Source organism: Aquila chrysaetos, unplaced genomic scaffold, assembly GCF_900496995.4.
Source record: "Aquila chrysaetos chrysaetos unplaced genomic scaffold, bAquChr1.4, whole genome shotgun sequence".
NCBI lineage: Eukaryota > Metazoa > Chordata > Aves > Accipitriformes > Accipitridae > Aquila > Aquila chrysaetos.
In genome coordinates, this window is record NW_024470390.1 from 168,425 (window position 1) to 185,890 (window position 17,466).

A 17,466-nucleotide genomic window follows, 5' to 3' on the forward strand; every position below is an offset into this window, starting at 1 on the left:
GCCCCAAAAACGTTTTCCGCTCGCAAACGCGCTCTGTCGATCGACGTTTCGCCTCCCGTCCTCCCAACCGCTGCCGGCTGTTGGCGTTATGTCCGGCGCGTACCGAAGACCGGCGACGTAGCTTGGACGGGGTAACGAGGAGATCGTTAATGGCCAGCGGGTCATTAAATACTCACGCCTTCGTCAGCGGGGATGCTACCCTTTCACCGGGAAGTAATTAATCTAGGGCTCCTCTCAAAAGTTCCTGCTGGGGCTGGAGGTGGTCGTTAGCGGCGGGGGGGGGGGGATGACGACAAATGGGTCTTAAAATCCTCACGCTCGGCCCTCGCTAATTAGCCGGAGCTTCGTTAAATGAGGAGTCGCTGCCGTTGCCCCGACCCCTCCGCTGTCTGTACCCTTTCAGCTGGGGGGAGAAGCAGCGCCCGCCCCGGCTACGCCCTCAAGTAGTTGAGTGATGTCAGCGCGGTGGCCGTGACGTCAGCGCCGCCACCCTGGGTGAGTGCGGTGCCAGGCAGGGGTGTGGGCAATACCAGACCCCGCGCTCCTTCAGGACCCCCCCCCGCCCCACCGAGGAGCCCGGCGCATCAGCCTCACGTCACTGGAACGCGTCAAAATGCCTGAAAAGGACGAAAATCGCCCATTTTGGGGGCTGCGCGCGCCCCCCCCCCCCCGGCCCGCGCCCCCCTCCCCGCACTCTGCGTGCGCCTGCTCCCCCCGGCCGCCAGGGGGCGCCGTCTCTCTTCGCCCCGTCCTCCCCAGCCCTGCGGCGGGGAGACGAGGAGGAAGCGCTGCCCTTCGCCGCCGCCCGCCTCACGTGGGCGCCCGCCCGCCAATGCGGCGCGCCGCCGCCGAGTCACGTGAGGGGGGAGCGCGGTGGCGTCAGCTGTAGGCGGAGCGCCGCGGCTGCAGGCGGCCGCCATGGACCAGGCCGGGAAGGAGAAAGAGGCCCTGCAGCTCCTGGCCGAGGCCGACAAGAAGGTCCGCGGCTCCCAGTCGTTCTTCGCCGGCCTCTTCGGGTGAGTACGTGCCGCTAGGACCCGTCCGGTCCGCCTCGGGGTTGGGCCCCCCCCTCCCCCCGGGGGGGGCTGACAGCGGTGGGGGGCTGGGGGGGGTGTCGGGAGCTTCTTGGAGGGGGTGGGTGGCTTCGAGATGAGGGTGCTGGGCCCTGGGGTGGGTGGTGGGATGAGGGGGGGTGCAGGGGGGCGGAAAAGGGGTGTAAGGAGCTTCTGGGGGGCTTTGGGGTGAAGGTGCTGGGCCCTGGGGAGTTTTGGGGTGAAGGGTGGGCTCTGGGGGGGTGCAGGGGGGCAGAGAAGGGATGTTATGAGCTTCTGGGGGGCTTTGGGCTGATGGGTGGTGGGCCTTGGGGGGTTTTGGGGTGAAGGGTGGGCGCTGAGGGAGTACGGGGGGGGCAGAGGAGGGGTGTAAGGAGCTTCTGGGGGGCTTTGGGATGAAGGTGTTGGACCCTGGGGGGTTTTTGGGGGAAGGGTGGGCGCTGAGGGGGTACAGGGGGGCAGAGAAGGGGTGTTAGGAGCTTCTGGGGGGCTTTGGAGTGAAGGTGTTGGCTCCTGGGGGGGCTTTCTGGTGAGGGATGGGCACTGCGGGGGTGCAGAGGAGCACGGAAGAGGTGTATAGACCTTCTGGGGGGCTTTGGGGTGAAGGTGCTGGGCCCTGGGGAGTTTTGGGGTGAAGCGTGGGCTCTGAGGGGTGCAGGGGGGGCAGAGAAGGGATGTTATGAGCTTCTGGGGGGCTTTGGGCTGATGGGTGGTCATGGTGGGGGTGCTGGGTGTAGGAAAAAGGTACTAGGATCTTCTGGGGGGCTGGGGGGTGGACACTGGGCAAGGGTAAGGGGTGTTAAGAGCTTCAGGGGGGCACTGGGGTGAGGAGTGGGCACTGGGGGGGGTGCTGGGGGCTGGCAGAGGGCGTAAGGGCGTGTCATGGGGCGTGGGGGCTACAGATGAGGGTGGGGAAGGCTGTTAAAAAGCAGCAAGCGCTCTTATGGCCTCTCAATTCGTCATGAACTTGTCCTTTGCTTTCAGCGTGGGCTTTACGACCAGTTCAGATTTGGGGGGGGTTAAACTTTAAATTCTGCCATGCACAGTCCTGGCTGGCGGTACGTCTCTGTGGGGGCTCATCAGGGCTGACGGAGTTCTGCTCCCCCCTGCCCCTCATCGTGCTGGCGAAGGACAAACCCCAGGGGTTCCATTTGTCCCCTTGGAGCTGCTCAGACTCGTCTCTGTGCACAGACCAGACCGGTTTCATGCCCATGCTGCCTGACCAGGCCTGGCTTTAACTGCGGCTTTACACAACTCCAGTGCTAGGGGAGAAACGAGAGTTGCCCCTTGCTTAATGTTGAAAAATTCGGCTTTAACGGGGTGATTTCATAAACGAGAGCAAGCCCGTCCCCTGCCTGGTAAGGGGGAGGTTTGTTTTCGTCGGGCTGTGGTTGGGAAGGAGACGCTGGGGGCAGGTTTTGTGCATGAGGGACCGGAGCAGTGGTTTCTGCTGCCCTTCGCTTCGCCGTGCCGTTGCGTTTCCTGCAGCTCGCCCTCCTTAATGTTATTTAATAGCTCCAAATTAACGCGAGATGGAAAACTCAGGCATTTAGGTATTAAACGGCAATTTCTAATCGCAGCTGGGATTCTCTTGAGTTAAAAGGCAGTTTTGTAAAGCGCTGAGATCTCCGTGGCCGTCTCAAACAGCCTTAAGCCATCGTCAGCCCTGCGCACGTGAAGTCTGGCTGCCGAAATCCGCCAGATGCTTATTGCCCTTTTATCCCCCTTATCAGCCGGCGTTAAGTGGGGACGGCATCGCCGGGAAGGCGGTTTGTTCCTTGGGCGGAGCGGCTGCCTTGATGCTTTCCTTATTTTTTAGTGAAGCAGGAGAACTTTGCTGCTCAAACCAATCCGAACTGGTAGAGCTGCTGACTCCAGCGAGTCGCTCCTGCCAAGCCCCTGCCATGTCTCTGACTGCAGGTTTCTAGTGAAAGGGAGGAAACGTGAGCAAAACTGCTTAAGCTTGTGCTTAGAAAAAGCCTCTAAAACACAAATACGGCCGTAATAAGCTCCCTTGAGTCACCAGCCAGGATTTCTAGTCAGAATCGGTGAGGTCGGCAGAGGAATGCGCTTGCTAGCAGAGCCAGAGAGCTGGAAGGTGGTGCTGGTGTCCTGCAGACCCTGCATTTCAAAACAGGTCATTGTAGGATGAGCTGGCTTCCTCCTCGCTTCCCTCGGGCTGTTTTGGGGGCCAGGAGGGTGCTCCAGCGGGTGCTGGCTGTGCCCCCGGTGGCAGAGGGAGGGCCGTGAGCTAGGGCTTCGCCGAAAGGAGCAACGTGGGTTCATTTGGGACTGGCACGTCACCCCTTTGCTGCAGGAGGGATTTCTCTGCTCGTTAATTATTAATAAAAAAGTGCTTCTGTGAAGGACTGACCCAGATCCCACTGTCAGCGGGGAGATTTAGAGCAGGGAAGGGTTGGGGTTCTTCCCCATGGCTGTGAGCATGGGATCTCTGGCCGTGCAAGCTACTGGGCTGTCTGCGAGCTTCGGCTCGGAGCAAGCAGGCAGCAAACCCGCTTTTTTCTCCCTGTTGGCCTCTGTTTTAACTGCAGCTTCCCAAGAGAGTCCTACAGGGGCCCGGTCTCTGCCCCTCGAGCTGGGAGGGACTTGTCTGTGTCAGCAGCTCGCCACAGGGAACCTCTCTTGCTCTTGTTGGCAGCTGGAGTGAAGCAATGCGATTTATTTTTTTTTCTGCTCGGGCACGGGGTTTGAGCTTCCCAGCAGGCATTTATGCAATGCCTGGCTTCTGTTTGCTTCCAGGGGCTCCTCCAGGATAGAGGAAGCATGCGACATCTACGCTCGAGCAGCAAACATGTTCAAAATGGCCAAAAACTGGAGCGGTACGTACATGTGCAGCTGTGAGCTGTTTCCCTGGGCTGGGGGTGCAGTCTCCTCACCTTCTCCAGGGAGGAGTGAACCCCTCTGGGTCTGAAAGCCGGCGCAGGCTCGATGCTGCTGGCTTATTTTAGCTTGATTTTGAGCTGACTAACCTGCCTGCACCTAGCTTTTCCATCCCATCTCTCTGAAGTGGTTAAGACAATGCTCCTGAGCTTCCTCTCTCCTTCTCCAGCCGCAGGGAATGCCTTTTGCCAGGCGGCACAGCTCCACCTGCAGCTGCAGAGCAAGCACGACGCAGCCACCAACTTTGTGGACGCGGGCAATGCCTTCAAGAAAGCTGATCCGCAAGGTAAGGGCTTGATTTCCCTCCAGCCTTTCAGAGCTGGGGATTGTTCAGCCTCTCAAGCTGGGGAGCACGCATAGAATGCCCCGATTTCAGTTACCAGAGGCTGCGTGTCGTACGTATCTGCTGGGTTTTTGCCCATTACACAAGGGTTTCTCCTTGGTGTGTGTTATCCCATCCTTTTGACACCTTTGGGAGCGAGCCGAGATGCTGTGGGCTGGATTTGATGTGCTTCCCCCGAGCTGCGAGTCGCTCTGGTAGCTGACGGCAAGCAAAGTTCACCTCCGCAGCCAGCGTGCCTGCCGGATGACGTTGGTTCCCCCCCCCCCCCCCCCCCCTTCCGCGGGAATCCCTGTGCCGCCTGCCGAGCCTGACTCTGAGCATATGGCTTCAGCTGAAGCCGCAGAAGGGGTTTGGTCGTGATTCACGCGCCGCGCGTGGATCGCGCTTCGTTTGGCTCCCTTCGCTCCAGTGTTAGAGCAGCTCCTGGGCTGTTGGGAGCCGAGCCGAGGAGGAGCTGTTCTGGGCTTGATGGACCAGCTGAGAGTAAATGCTTCTCCTTCTTGACGGCTGGTGTTTCAGCTGGCTTTGGTGGGATGGGTGATGAGTTGGGGTGTCCTGCATGTTCCCCTGTGGGTGATTTGGATCCTAGCTTTCCTCTGCCTGATCTGGAGCACAAAAGGGGAATGTAGTGGTGGAAGCTGCTGAGCGTGGGCCATTGAGTTTCAGATACGAAGAGGGGAAGGAGCATGAGAGTTGGTCTTGCTTTCCTTGCATTTCCCCATGCTGTAGGGGAACGCTTTGCTGTTCCTGGCAAGCTGCCTCACTAGTTTACTGTAGCCCCCAGGGTTATCTGTGCCGGGGCTGGATCAGTTTGGGTGATTTTCAGAGAAGATAATGAAATAACCTGAGGAGAAAACAAATTTAATCTCCTGGAGGATTTGTTTAATCTCCCAGAGATTTATGTTCTGATTATCCGCTTGTGCTGCTCTCGACCTGAGTTTTCCTCTCTTGGGTGGCTGTGTGAGCCGGTGTGGTGAAACGTGCTGGCTCCCCCACCCCGGTGCATTGTGGCTTTCAGTAAACTGGAGGGAAAAGGCAGAGGCTGAGCCTGCCTCTTCCTAATCGGGGCAAAAACCTTCCTGAATACACAGGAATTCACTGTGGTGGGGATGGGTCCGTGCTAGACGGAGCCTTCTGGCAGGCGAGGTGTTCAATGGGGCTGGCTGGACAGGCCAGAATAAAGATGCAACCCTGTGGGTGAACTTGTGGAGAGAAAAATGTGGTTGAACACCGCCTGCGTGTCCACGACTGCCTCTTCTCGGTGAACTGACTTTGTCCTCAGAGCTGGCTAAAGGCCCCGCAGCTGCCTTTACCCAGGAGCCGCAGGCAGCGGTGCCGGAGGGACGTGCTCCTGCCCTCAGACTCGAGCGCCCGCGCTGCCGCGGTCCCTTGGGTCGGCCGTGACACGAACTGGGGATCCAGCCCCGCTCCCTTCTCTTCCCCCTGCCGCTCCCATCTCTCCTCCACCGTGAACCGCCGTCCCACGTACCCGGGGCTGGGTGCGGTGAAGACGCGGCTGTGGCAGCCGTCAGTCAGATGGCAGCTCCTGCGCTGCTCGGCTCCCTGGTAGGGAGCACCGCGAGCCTGACAGCTGGGAGCAGTCAGAAAAAGATCCGTCTCCTGGAGCCTGGCATTTAGCTGCAGCAGAGTTCCTCCCACGCCTCTTAGGAGTCAGCGAGGGGAAGGCACCTCCTCCTGAAATACAGCAAAACGCTGCGGCTTCAGCCCCCCTGTCCTGGACTGTGGTGGATCTGGGCGCTTGTCTGAGCAACAAGCGCATCTCCCTTTGGATAACCTTCTGGGGTGAAACACCACAGAGGGGGCCAGGTCTGAGTCAATGCCGGGTTAAATCCTACCCCACGGTCTGGGGAGAGGCTGTGGAGGACTCCTGTCTTGGTCCTGTGGGGCAGGAGCGGGGCTGTGGAGTTACTGCAGGGGCTTATCCCTTCACAGGGACTGCATCCCAAACGTTTAGGGGTCTGCATCTCAAATGCCCTACACCCCAAACAAAAGCCTTTTGTTCTGGCAAAACAAATAACGTTATTCATGCCTCTCAGCTCCTGGGCTGGCCCGGCGGCACAGGCCACTGGATGGAGCGCGTCTGGGTTCTGCTTTTTGCTACCCACCTGCTCTGGGGACCTCAGGAGATGTGTCCTGTTCCCCTCCCCTGCTCCCGTCCGCCCTGGGGCACGGTGCACCGTGAGCAGGGCTGTGGTGGAAGCGTAGCAGCACCAGCTCCTCGGCAGTTGGTGAGCTCGGAGGCTGCCGTTAAAGCCTAAACCTCTCTGCCTGCCCCTTGGCTTAGGATAACTCCTGTCTGCAGGAGTTACCTACAAAAGCAGAGTTGCTGATCTTGTTGTAGGTGGTCTGTGATCAGAAACCTCTGATATGGCAAAGCGTCCGTAGGCTGCCTGGTGCAAACTGGCTGACTCTTGGCCATCAGCTGCCGGAACGCCAGGGCATGGGGATGCGACGGTGCCAGCAGAGAGTCTTTGATTTGCTCTGCTGTTCTCTGATGGTCGCTGTCACCACTCGCGTGCTCTAAATTTCCCTCGAAGCCTGTAGCCTCAGCTTGAGTAACTATTGATCTTTGAGCGTGCTATAAATACAGCTCCCTTGCTTCGGGGAGGCTGGGAGCAGGAGGGAGGGGTGGCAAACAGCACCACTCTTCCAAAAGACCCGTGCTCACAAATCTGTTCTTTTTCTTCTCAGAGGCCATTAACTGTTTGATCAGAGCTATTGAGATCTACACAGACATGGTAAGCCCGGCCGTGCTCTTCTCACCAGGAGGGAGGGTGGCAAGGCCGAAGGGTCTGACCCACCTCTCTGTGCCCTCAGCTCAGAGAGATCAAGGGGGGGTTTATGTCCAGCTTGCTGGCATTGCATGGGGCTGAAACCCACGCCCAGTGAGACCTGGAGGCAAATGCATGGTGGGCAGGGGCCAAAGCCTTCCCTGAGTGCTGGGAATGGCAAGTTTGGCAGCGCTGTCTGCCCTCGGAGCAGCTTTCCTGCTCCTGTTCGGCTTGGAGAGCTCTTCCCAGCACCCCGGTGAGTGCCAGCCCAGGTGTGCAAACTCCTTTCTGCTTCCAGGGTCGGTTCACCATCGCTGCGAAGCACCACATATCGATAGCGGAAATCTATGAGACGGAGCTGGTGGACATCGAAAAGGTAAACGCGGGGGAAGAGAGGGGAACGCCGTAGGGCAGGTGGCTGGCTGTCGGGGCACGGGGAGGCACAGCTGTGCGTCCTCTGGCTTTCCTAAACGCCACCTTCAATTCAAGCGGGGATTTGGAAGTGGTCAAAACCTGGAGGCTTCTTGGCTCCGGAGGGCTTTGCTGATTCATCGCAACCCCGGCAGATGAGCTCAGAGCTGTCATACCTGCTCAGGGTGACGTACCCTCAGCTGGTCACCCTTTGCCCTCAGGCTGTTCTTGCTTCTTCCCTGAAACGTGCCCGCTGCTCCTCTGAGGTCTGCCGGCTGCCGTTGCGGTGGCTTTAAGCCCCAAATACCAGTGATGCTTCCTGGTGTGTGTCAGCCCTGCGCAAACCCGGGAAGATGCTTGGAACAGCCTTGACGCCGCAGCTAATGAAAGGGAGGAAAAAAAAAAAAAAAAAAAAGCCTTTGGGCTTGCGTGGGCATCTGGGAAGTGCAAGAACAGTTTGATTGGAGCCATCTGAGAAGAAATCGCCGCTATGGATGGAGGTAGCGAAGCCCTCCGGCTTCCTGGAGGCTCAGGTGCTTGCGGGGTCCCTCAGGGCTGCTTCCACAGATGCTGTTCCTACCCCCGTGGCTCCGGATTCTGACTCAGTGGGGTGTTTTTTTTTTCCCTTGGGGGATAAACCAGGTTCATTTTAAAGGGAAACAAGTTTTTTCCACATCCTGCATGGATCTAATTCAGGCTTCTGCTCGTTTCCCAAGTTAATTTAGGGCTGTTCTTGACACTCCTCCCAGCAAGCCTTTCTGACACCCTCCTTGACAGCTCCTGGGAATAACCCATGGTGCCGTCTTGCCCTGCCGGTCGCTGTTCCCCGATGAGTTCCTTGGAGAGAATAACATAGGGATTTGCCCTCAAGGCTGGGCTTCGGAGCTCTGGGAAAGGGCCGAACTTGCTCAGCCGGATTTGTGAGCTCCCATCAGGAAAGCCTCCTCTTCCTCGGCACCGATCCGATGCGTTCCATGGCAGCGATACAATTCGCCTTCAAATTTAGCTGCCCAGTAGGTCCCCAGCCTGTTGGCAGGAGATGGGTGTGAAACGCGCCCACAGGCAGCCAGGAGATGAGCCGCCCCCTTAAAGAATGGGCTGAAAAGAGAAAAATAACTTTCCTCTGGGGAGGGAGCGTATCTTCGCTCATCCCGGTAAAGCTGCGACGTGCCAGGATGCTCGCCGGGCTGGCATCTCACCCCCCGCCCCGTGAAGATCCAAGCCCTCTTGCCGCACTGACCTTGTCTCGGCAGGGAGCTGCCGGCCAGTTGCCACCTTGGGATGGGAGCCGGCCGCCGCAGCCAGCACAGATGGCAGCGCGGGCAGCGGAAGCTGCGTGGGCGGCTGGGAGCAGGCGTGCGCCCTGCGAGGCCAGGCTGGGGAGGATTCTCCTGAGCACAGCATCGCTGCAGGCTCTGCGGCTCCCATGTCTTTGTATTTCTATATGTATATATATGTATTTTTTTGGCGGTGTGCTACGCCCTGACTGTGTTTGCGTTCCTCCTAGGCGATAGCCCACTACGAGCAGGCTGCGGATTACTACAAAGGGGAAGAGTCCTTCCAACAGGTAAGGCAGAGCCCCTTCCCGTTCCCGGCCTCGCCGTTGCTGCCGGAGCAGCTCTCCCCATGGGATCGGTGCTCTGGCACGGCGTGGGCTGGGTCTAGAACAGATGGTGGCCGATTTTGTCTACGAAGCGACATCCCCCTGATCAAGCGTGCCCGTTGGTGTTTTCGCTGCTTGCTTTCCCATTTTTCATCCCGGCCACCGCTTTTCTGATCCGCTTTCGCGTTGCCATCTGGGCGAGAAGTAGCCCCGGTGCCGTCTTGGGCTCTTGCCCCCCATCATGGGGACCCCACTTCCCAGTTTTGGGTGGTGAACGTGGGGTGTTCAACAGGCATGGGGAGGCCTTGCTGGTGGGGTTACGGTTCTGTGGGCAGCACGATGCTCAGGGCAGAGAGCCCTGCCCTGAGCTCTCTCGGCTTTCCTTTCCCCACAGCTCTGCCAACAAGTGCTTGCTGAAAGTGGCCACTTACGCGGCCCAGCTGGAGCAGTACCAGAAAGCCGTGGAGATCTACGAGCAGGTCTGTGCCTCCTGCCCGACACGCGTCTCGGGAGAGCATCCTCTGGTGGAGCTCCCTAAATAATTTGGGAAATCTCCAATCCCCCTCCCCGTCCCCATCCCGATTGTCTTCTGCAGGTGGGCACCAGCGCGATGGACAGTCCCCTGCTGAAGTACAGCGCCAAGGAGTATTTCTTCAAGGCAGCCCTCTGCCACTTCTCTGCATTGACATGCTTAACGCAAAGGTGGGGGACAGGGCACGGAACCCCCGCCGGCACCGGACAGTGGAGGGTCGGGAAGGGGCTGGGGCGGTCTCTCCTACCCTCTGGGCTAGCGGGGACATGGGGACGCTGCCTCTGCTCGGAATAAGCTCCCAAAACAAGCCCACCCATGGGAGCTGCTCCTCTTCGTCATGCCCCTTCCACCTCATGCCCCTTCCTCCTTGTGCCCCTTCTGCCTCATGCCCTTCCTCCTCACGGCCCTTCCTCCTCCTCCTCCCCTCCAGCTGGCCGTGCAAAAGTACGAAGAGATGTTTCCAGCCTTTACAGACTCCAGGGAATGCAAACTGGTCAAGGTGAGCAGCAGAACTCCCCTCCTTCCTCTCAGCTACGTCACGGGGACGGAAACGCCGCCAGGATGGCTTCCCGATCCTGGGGAGCGCGATAAAGGGCCGGGGGCCGGGATGAGCCGCAGCCTGGTTGCTCCCCGGGAAGCTCCTGGCTGCGGTGGGCTTGGCTCTGGCCAGCCCAGGCAGCTCTGTCCTCCCCCTCCCGCCGCGTTCCAAATCTGTTCTTGAGGAAGATGGGGAGCGAAGCCAAAGCGAGCAGAGGGTTTTTGGGAGGGTTCCCCCTCCTCGGGGGAGCAGAGGGCTGGGGAGGGGGGGGCGGGGTGTCTCCCCTCACTCATCCCCCTCCCCTTCCCTGCTTTTGTCTTCTAGAAATTGCTGGATGCTCACGAGGAGCAGAACATCGACGGCTACACCGATGCGGTAGGTTTAATGCTGGTGCCAGTAAAACGCAGGAATTCACCCCAAACACGAAGGTGGAAGGAGCCCCCTCCTCCCCCTCCAGCTTTCTCCCAACTAACGCCGCCTTCCCTCCTCCTCCTCCTCCTCCTCCTCCTCCTCCTCTCTCCCCCCTGCCAGGTGAAGGAATACGACTCCATCTCCCGGCTGGACCAGTGGCTCACCACCATGCTGCTCCGCATCAAGAAAACCATCCAGGGCGAGGAGGAGGACTTGCGCTAGGCAGTTGGCCCCCGACCTTTGCAGACCCCCCCCCCCCCCCTTTCACCCCCCCCTCCCCAATTCCCCTTTTCTGGAGCCATTCCCATTTTCCGGAGCTGCCCCCGCTCCCCCCCTCCTTGTACATGGACCCCTCTTCAGATATTTAATGGTGTAATATATTCTCCCTGGGAGCCCGGGTTTGGAGCTCTCCCCCTCCGCTCTCCCTTCACCCCGGGGGTCCCCGTTCTCCCTGGGGGCTGCGTGTGTAGTGCCCCCCCTGCCCTGCCCTGGGAGGGGTCAGGAGGAGGAGGAGGAAGGGCAGGGGCTGCTGCATGCGATGGCGTCGACGGCGGGCGCGGCTGCTGTTACTGCTCCTCCGCAAATAAAAACGTTGCATGAGCGGAGACGGGCCAGGGCCTGTTTGGGGGGGGGGGACGACACATGGACGGGGGGCTGCCGACCCCCCCACTTAACCCCCCAAAACCCCCAGTGCTGGGGCTGACTTCACCACCCCCAAAGGGTAACGCTGTCCTTGGCCTCGTTAAGGCTGCCGGGTGGGGGTGTTAATTAACGAGCCTGCGCTGTACCCTGCCCCACAGCGCCCCCCCCCCCCCCTCGCCGGTCCCCTCTTGCCCAGGAGGGGGGGTGTCCCTGTTTGTGTGCCCATTGCCTCCCTAGGACCCCGCCCCCTCGCTAACGCCACTGCCCCTAGGCCGGTCACACCTCAGGACACCCCCCCCGGAGGCGGAGCAACGCAAACGCTCACCCCGCCCCTCCCTCGGGGCGGTGTTACAACTGCACACCCGCCTGCCCCGGGCCGAGTCCCCGCCCCCGCCAACCGTGACGAGCGTCGGGTGCGTCGGGCGATGACAGGTCGCTTCGGCTGCCGTCCGAGTGAAGCCCCCCGCGGGCGGGCGGGCGGTCCGGGCGGTGCCGTATCCGTGTCCGTTTGCTCCGGTGCCGCCATGATCGGTTCCCGTGCCCGCTTTTGAGTGACAGCTTCAGCCCGGCTGGCCCATCGCGGCAACGTGTACGGGCTGGCGGCTCTGGTAGGGCGGGGAGGGGCCCTGGGGCCTGCTGGGCGCGGCGCTGAAGGGGAGGTGATTTACTTCCCGGTTACCTGACCTACGCAGCGGCTGCGGCGGCCCTAGCCGGAACTGCCGTCACCTACATCCCAGTGGTATCGGTGTGTCGGGGGTCCCAGGGAGAGGGGTCTGGGGGAGGTCGGGGTCAGGGTGTTAGGGTTCTCTATGGGGGTCAGAGTCATGGGGGGTTATAAGGGTCAGGTCTGGGGTGAGGGTGTTGTGGAGGTCAGGAGAGGGTCTATGGGGGTTCCGGTGTTCATAGGGTGAGGGGTTGTGGGGGTCCGGGGGTCGTGGGGAGGGTTAAAGGGGTCGGGGTCATGGGGGGGTTGTGGAGGGTCAGGGAGAGGGTCTATGGGTCGGGGGTCATACGGGGAATGAGGAGTTGTGGGGGGTCCCGGGGTCCATGGGGAGGGTTATGGAGGGTGTGGTGGTCAGGGGGTACAGGGGTGAATGGTTATCGAAGGTCACAAGAGGGTTAATGGGGGTCAGGGGTTACAAGAAGGGGTTATAGGGGGTCAGAGACGGGGTTATGAGGCCAGGGTCCAAGGCAGGGGATGCAGTCTCGGGTCAGGGGTCCCGGGGGGCCAGGCAAAGGAAGGGGTTTTTGGGTGGCTCCTTGGGGGGGGAAGCCCATGAGGGGTCCCAGTGCTGGTGGGTCCTGGTTGGGCTGAGGGAGGGGGGGGCCGCCCCCCCTGAGGTTCCGCCACCGCAGTCGACGCCGAGATCGTCTCCATCGACTCCTTCCCGAAATCGCCCCCCCAGCGCGGCCTTGTCGTCGGCATCACCTTCATCAAGGTACGGTCGCCGGTCGATTGGGCGGGGAAGGGGAAGGGGGGGTCTGTCCCCCATTTCCCGCCCTCTCGCCACACCCCCCCAGGACTCTCGGGGACAAAGCCACGCCCCTTCCTCAACATTTACTTACTTTAGTCGACCCTACGTAGCCCGGTCTCTGTACGGACGACACTCGACTCCGTGGCGCGTAAGTGTGTCCCCTCCCGGGGGTCCGTGTCCCTCCCGGGGGTCCGCGTCCCCCCCGTCCAGTGGCCCTCTGGTGTTCCCCCCCCAGGGCTCTGGTCCCCGCCAGGAAGGACAAGGTCGTGTGCCCGGGCTCCTCAGCACAGCCCTGGCCACTGGGCTCCTCCCCTCTATCCCCGCCGAGAGTTGCCTCAACCTGGAGCTCTCCAGTTCACCCCGTTCCAGCTTCGCACGTCCGAGTGCTACCCCATCCCCTGCCACGTCCTGCCACGACCCCGCGCCCCGCCCCGGCCCCCCCACCCGTCACCCTCCTCCCTCTCCGTCCTCCAGGTCTGCAGTCGGTGACAACCCGAGCGGTTTTTCTTCCAGCTGAGCGGGACACACCCCTCCGTTCACCGTCAAGGAGTAGTGAGGAGCCCCCTTCTATCGTCCCGCTTTTCCCACTGGTTTTTCCTGCTTTTGTCCTCGCTTTTCCTGCTTTTGTCCTCACTTTTCCTGCTTTTGTCCCTAGCTTTTCTGCTCTTTCTTCCGCTTTTTCCTCACTTTTCCAGCTTTTTTCTCACTTTCCCCACCATTTTCCTGCTTCCCCTTCCTCTGCTTTCCCCCCTTTTTTTCCTTGCTTTCTTCCCATTCTTTTCCTCCTTTTTGCTCTTTCCCCCTTCTTATTCTTCTCCGCTTTCCCCCCTTTTATTTCCCGCTTCAACCCTCCTGTCCCCCTTTACTTTCCTTCCTCTCGCATTCCCCCTTCGCTTTCCCCCTTCCTTCCTCCCGCAATTCTTGTCCTTCCTCTCCACCCTTTTATATCCTGCTCCCCCTCTTTATTCCTCGCTTTTCCCCCTGTTATTATCCTCGCTTTCCCCCCCTTCTTCCGCTTCTTCTCTTTTCCCGCTTTCGCCCGTATTTCCTTTCCCTTCATTATCCCTCCCCCTGTTCCCTCTTCCTCCTTCACAACCCCTTTTTTTCATTGTTTTCCCTTCCCTCTTTTCCCTTCACTTTTCCTGCATTTTCCCCTACTTTTCCCCCCTCTCCTTTTTTTTTTTTTTCTTTTTCCATTTTTTTTCCTATCTTCCTCTATTTTTCACACCTTTTTTCCCCCCCATTTCTGGCTTTCCCCCCCTTTTCCTCATTTCGTCCCTTTTTCTTTTCCTCCCACTTTTATTATCCCACTTTTTCAGCTTTTCACTTGCAACACAATTTATCCACCTCACGTTTGCAGTCACCATTCACCTTTTTTCTAGTTTTCTCCTGTCTCTTGCGCTCTTTCCGGGGGGGGGGGGGTGGTGGGATCCCCCCTTGTGTTCATTTCTCGTCTTTAGTGCTCCTCCCCTCCCCTTTTTTTCTTCTTCCTCCCACTCTACTCTTCACACTTTCCCCCACTTTTTTCCTGTTTCCCTTTCCTCCGCTTTTTTCCTAGGTTTCTGCACTTTTTCTCTTGGATTTCCTTCTTTCTTTTCTTTTCCCCCTTTTTTTTCTTCTTTCTTTTTTTTTCTTTTCCCCTCCCTTTCCCCGCCCACTTCTTTTCCTTTCTCACTTTTCCTCCTCTTATCCCCCCTCCCCTTTCCTCCCTCCCTATTTTTCCCCCTTTCCCCCCTCCTTCCCCTTCCCTTCCCTTTCCGAACATTTTCCGCCCCTGTTCCCCGCTCCCGATCCCTCCCCCTACCTTTTCCGAACTTTCCCCTCTTCCAACTTTTCCTCGCCCCTTTCCGTTCTCCCCCACATTCCCCCTTCACTTTTCTTTCTTTCCTTCCTCCCCACCTCCGGCTGCTAAAAGAGAAAACTTTTTATCTGGTATTTCTTTCCTCTATCTTTCTCCTTTCCCTCCCCTTTCCCCCTCGTCATCCCCTCCCCCCTTGTCACAGATATCCCGACCCCCCCTTTCCCACCGCCCCCTGACACATTCCCCCTCCACTTTTCCCCCTAAAAAATCCTTCCCCCCCAACCCCTCCTTTTTCCCCTTTCCTCCCCCAGTCCCATTTTCCCTCTTTTCCCCCTTTCTCCCCCTCCTTTCTCCTTCCCCCCTTATCTCCCCCTCACTTTTTTTCGCCCACCTTTCCCCCATCCTTATTTTTATTTTTTTTTCCCATTTTACTTTTCCCTCACTTCTTCCCAAGGCCCTTTTTCCCCTTCTTCCTCTCCCCACCCCTTTTTTCCCCTTTCCCCCCCCCAGCCTGCCATGGCGCTGAGCGGCGCTGGCGTGGGGCTGCTGTCCCCAACCCCCTCGCTCCTCCCACTCGTCAAGGCTCTCCCCGGGCCTACGAGACGAAGGCTCGCACCAGTTTGAGGAGCAGCCGTCCAGCACCCATCTTTCCGGACTCCGGAACCTTCCCCATCAAGTTACACTATGGGGTGTTCTGTGGGGTTGCGCCCCCCTTCCCCTCCCCCCCCCTCCCTGGGCTCAGCTCCCACTCCCCCCGGCTCCGCAGCGTCCTCGGGCTCTACGTCTTGCAACAAATCCCCGCGCCGCCCCAGGCGCATCAACACCATTTCAAAATCAACCATCACCGCCTTCCTTCTTTCGGTTGCCAGAAGGCTGGCTGACATTCCGCTAAGTCGCTCGGGCGCCTCGGGTTGGACCATGGCCGGCCGTCGATTGAGAAACCGGCTCTACCAACCCACCGCTCCGACCGCCGTCTTTTTCCCCTTACCGCACGGAATTAAACGATCCCGTGCCGCTAAAAAAAAAAAAATCCACCGCTACGGCAAACGGTTTATTCTTGGTTTTAAGCCCCCGCTCAATCACCCAAGGGGATAATATGGCTCAAGGGAGAGGGGGGGCTAAATAAAATGACGTCGTCAAAAATGGTTGGGCAACACGGTTTTTTTTTTTTTTTTTTTGTTTTTTGGTCCTGACATCCGACTCCACACAAATCCCCGACGCCAGAATCGCTCCTCCCGGCTCCCGGTTGCACCCTGAGAAGGTGGGCCGGCGTCGGTGGGACCCAAGTAGGGGCCCCAATCCCACACAACGAATCCCGGGGCTGCAAAAAAAACCGCTCTCTTTCACAACACAGCGGTGCGCCAAGCTGTAGTCTCCAGCGGAGGTCCCATCGCGCAAGTCCCTGGTGGGGTTTTTTTTCCCGGCTGCACATCGAAGCTGGGAGCCGGCACACTCCCAGGAACGGTAATGGGAACGGGGACCACTGCCTGGTTCTATGCGCAAGGGACCGTATGCATGATCCCGTGCCTGCCGCCGCACCACCGGGCCTCGTCCGAGCTCCGGTTTTCCTCCCCGCCTCGCGGCAAATTTCTCTACCGCTGCCCCTCGGAAGCCCGTGACGGCCTCATCCCATACCCACCCACCTTCTTTCCTCCCAGGTGACGCCATCAAGCCCGCCGCTGCGCGCAGGCTGACAAAACACGCGTCCTTCTTTCACCATCACCTAGCAGATCGAGCTCTCCGTTTGGTGTACCAGGTGAGCGCCGGCCCCGCGGCAACGGGAACCACCCTCGCCTCGCTCCTCTTCACCACCGGATGATCGTATCACCACGCGGGCCCGCCAAAAGCAGAAAGACCACCAGCAGGGGGTCTCAAACCCCCCAACCAGGGACTCTTAATAACCAACGGACTGGGTGCACCAGTTTTATTTTACCGGCCGCGACCAGTAAACCACAAGCGTCCTCGGCGCGCTGGTGACCGATGTCGACTTCGATGGGCGCCCCGCCCGCGAGATCCTCCTCCTGCACTTACGGGCAGGTTGGGGTGATGCCCATAGCCTGGCGTTGCGGTCTGCCTCGGGCTGCGGGCCCCGTGCACTTCTCTTTTTAAGCCTTCCGTTCCCTCTAAACCTCCCCGCCTGCGTGACGCCCCCCCCCCCCACACCGGCCAAAAAACGAGGGTGCGGGCCGCCCCGGCCAACATCTCCTGTCCTCGGCGTCTTCTCTCCAACCAGCGCGCATGAGCTTCTGTCTCTGTTAGCAAATACAAAAGACCCGGCGCCGCGGGGGAATCACCGCCCGCGAAATTCCTCTCCTTTTTGGACGCGGCGCTTCCCCAGCCCGCTGCTTTCCATCCAATGCTCTACAAAGCACACTAAAACAAAGAAATCTACCATGCCTCTAGTATAACAAAAGAACAAAAACACCCTCCTGACCCCGCCTACGGGCTCTTCGAGTTGGCGCGTTCGCCCCGTCTGCCTGAATGGGGCTCCGACGTCCTGATCCTGCAGGTGAGCGTCGCCGCGTCGTGGCGTGTTGGTGTGGTGATGCCCCGCTTCCGGTTTACACCACCACCCCCCCCCCGTCACCTCCGCCACTAGGTGGCTTCACGCACCCACATCTTCCCACGCCATGCACAGCTTGGAACCGACGGCCCGGTGCATCCTGGAGCGGCTTCGGGTGGAAAGCGGAGCGCCGAGCCCGGCGCGGGGTGGTGGTCAGTTTGACCCAGGCCAAGGGGCCGGGGGACCGGGCCGCTGAGATGACGCCGAAGATGACCCGGCTCCCCTCCCCCCCCCGGCCCGATCGACGGGTGCTATACCCGGCGGAGGGCCAGGACTTGGATGTACCCCAACCTAATCGGCCACCAATCGCAAAAACCTATCGCACCGAACCCTAGTCCGCCCCCAACCGTGTTACCGCCAACCTATCGCCCCCCCCGCACGCCCTATCGGCACCAACCTATC

General features: G+C 59.7%; 2 protein-coding genes across 2 annotated transcripts; both read left to right on the forward strand.

The window, feature by feature from the left end:
- Positions 1-872: 872 nt before the first annotated feature.
- LOC115338152 (alpha-soluble NSF attachment protein-like) lies at positions 873-11,169 on the forward strand. Its single transcript, XM_030006592.2, is given in 12 exon segments — positions 873-1,016; positions 3,813-3,892; positions 4,123-4,239; positions 7,009-7,055; positions 7,387-7,464; positions 9,007-9,071; positions 9,497-9,581; positions 9,698-9,778; positions 9,781-9,804; positions 10,065-10,133; positions 10,497-10,547; positions 10,704-11,169. Coding segments are annotated over 12 exon segments (897 nt in total). The 5' UTR covers positions 873-918; the 3' UTR covers positions 10,806-11,169.
- On the forward strand, positions 11,122-16,320 carry LOC115338148. The gene is made up of 6 exons (XM_030006588.1): positions 11,122-11,203; positions 11,918-11,964; positions 12,584-12,664; positions 12,747-12,848; positions 13,027-13,174; positions 16,160-16,320. Exons 1-6 carry the CDS (start codon positions 11,122-11,124, stop codon positions 16,318-16,320), a joined length of 621 nt encoding a protein of 206 aa, XP_029862448.1.
- Positions 16,321-17,466: the final 1,146 nt, after the last annotated feature.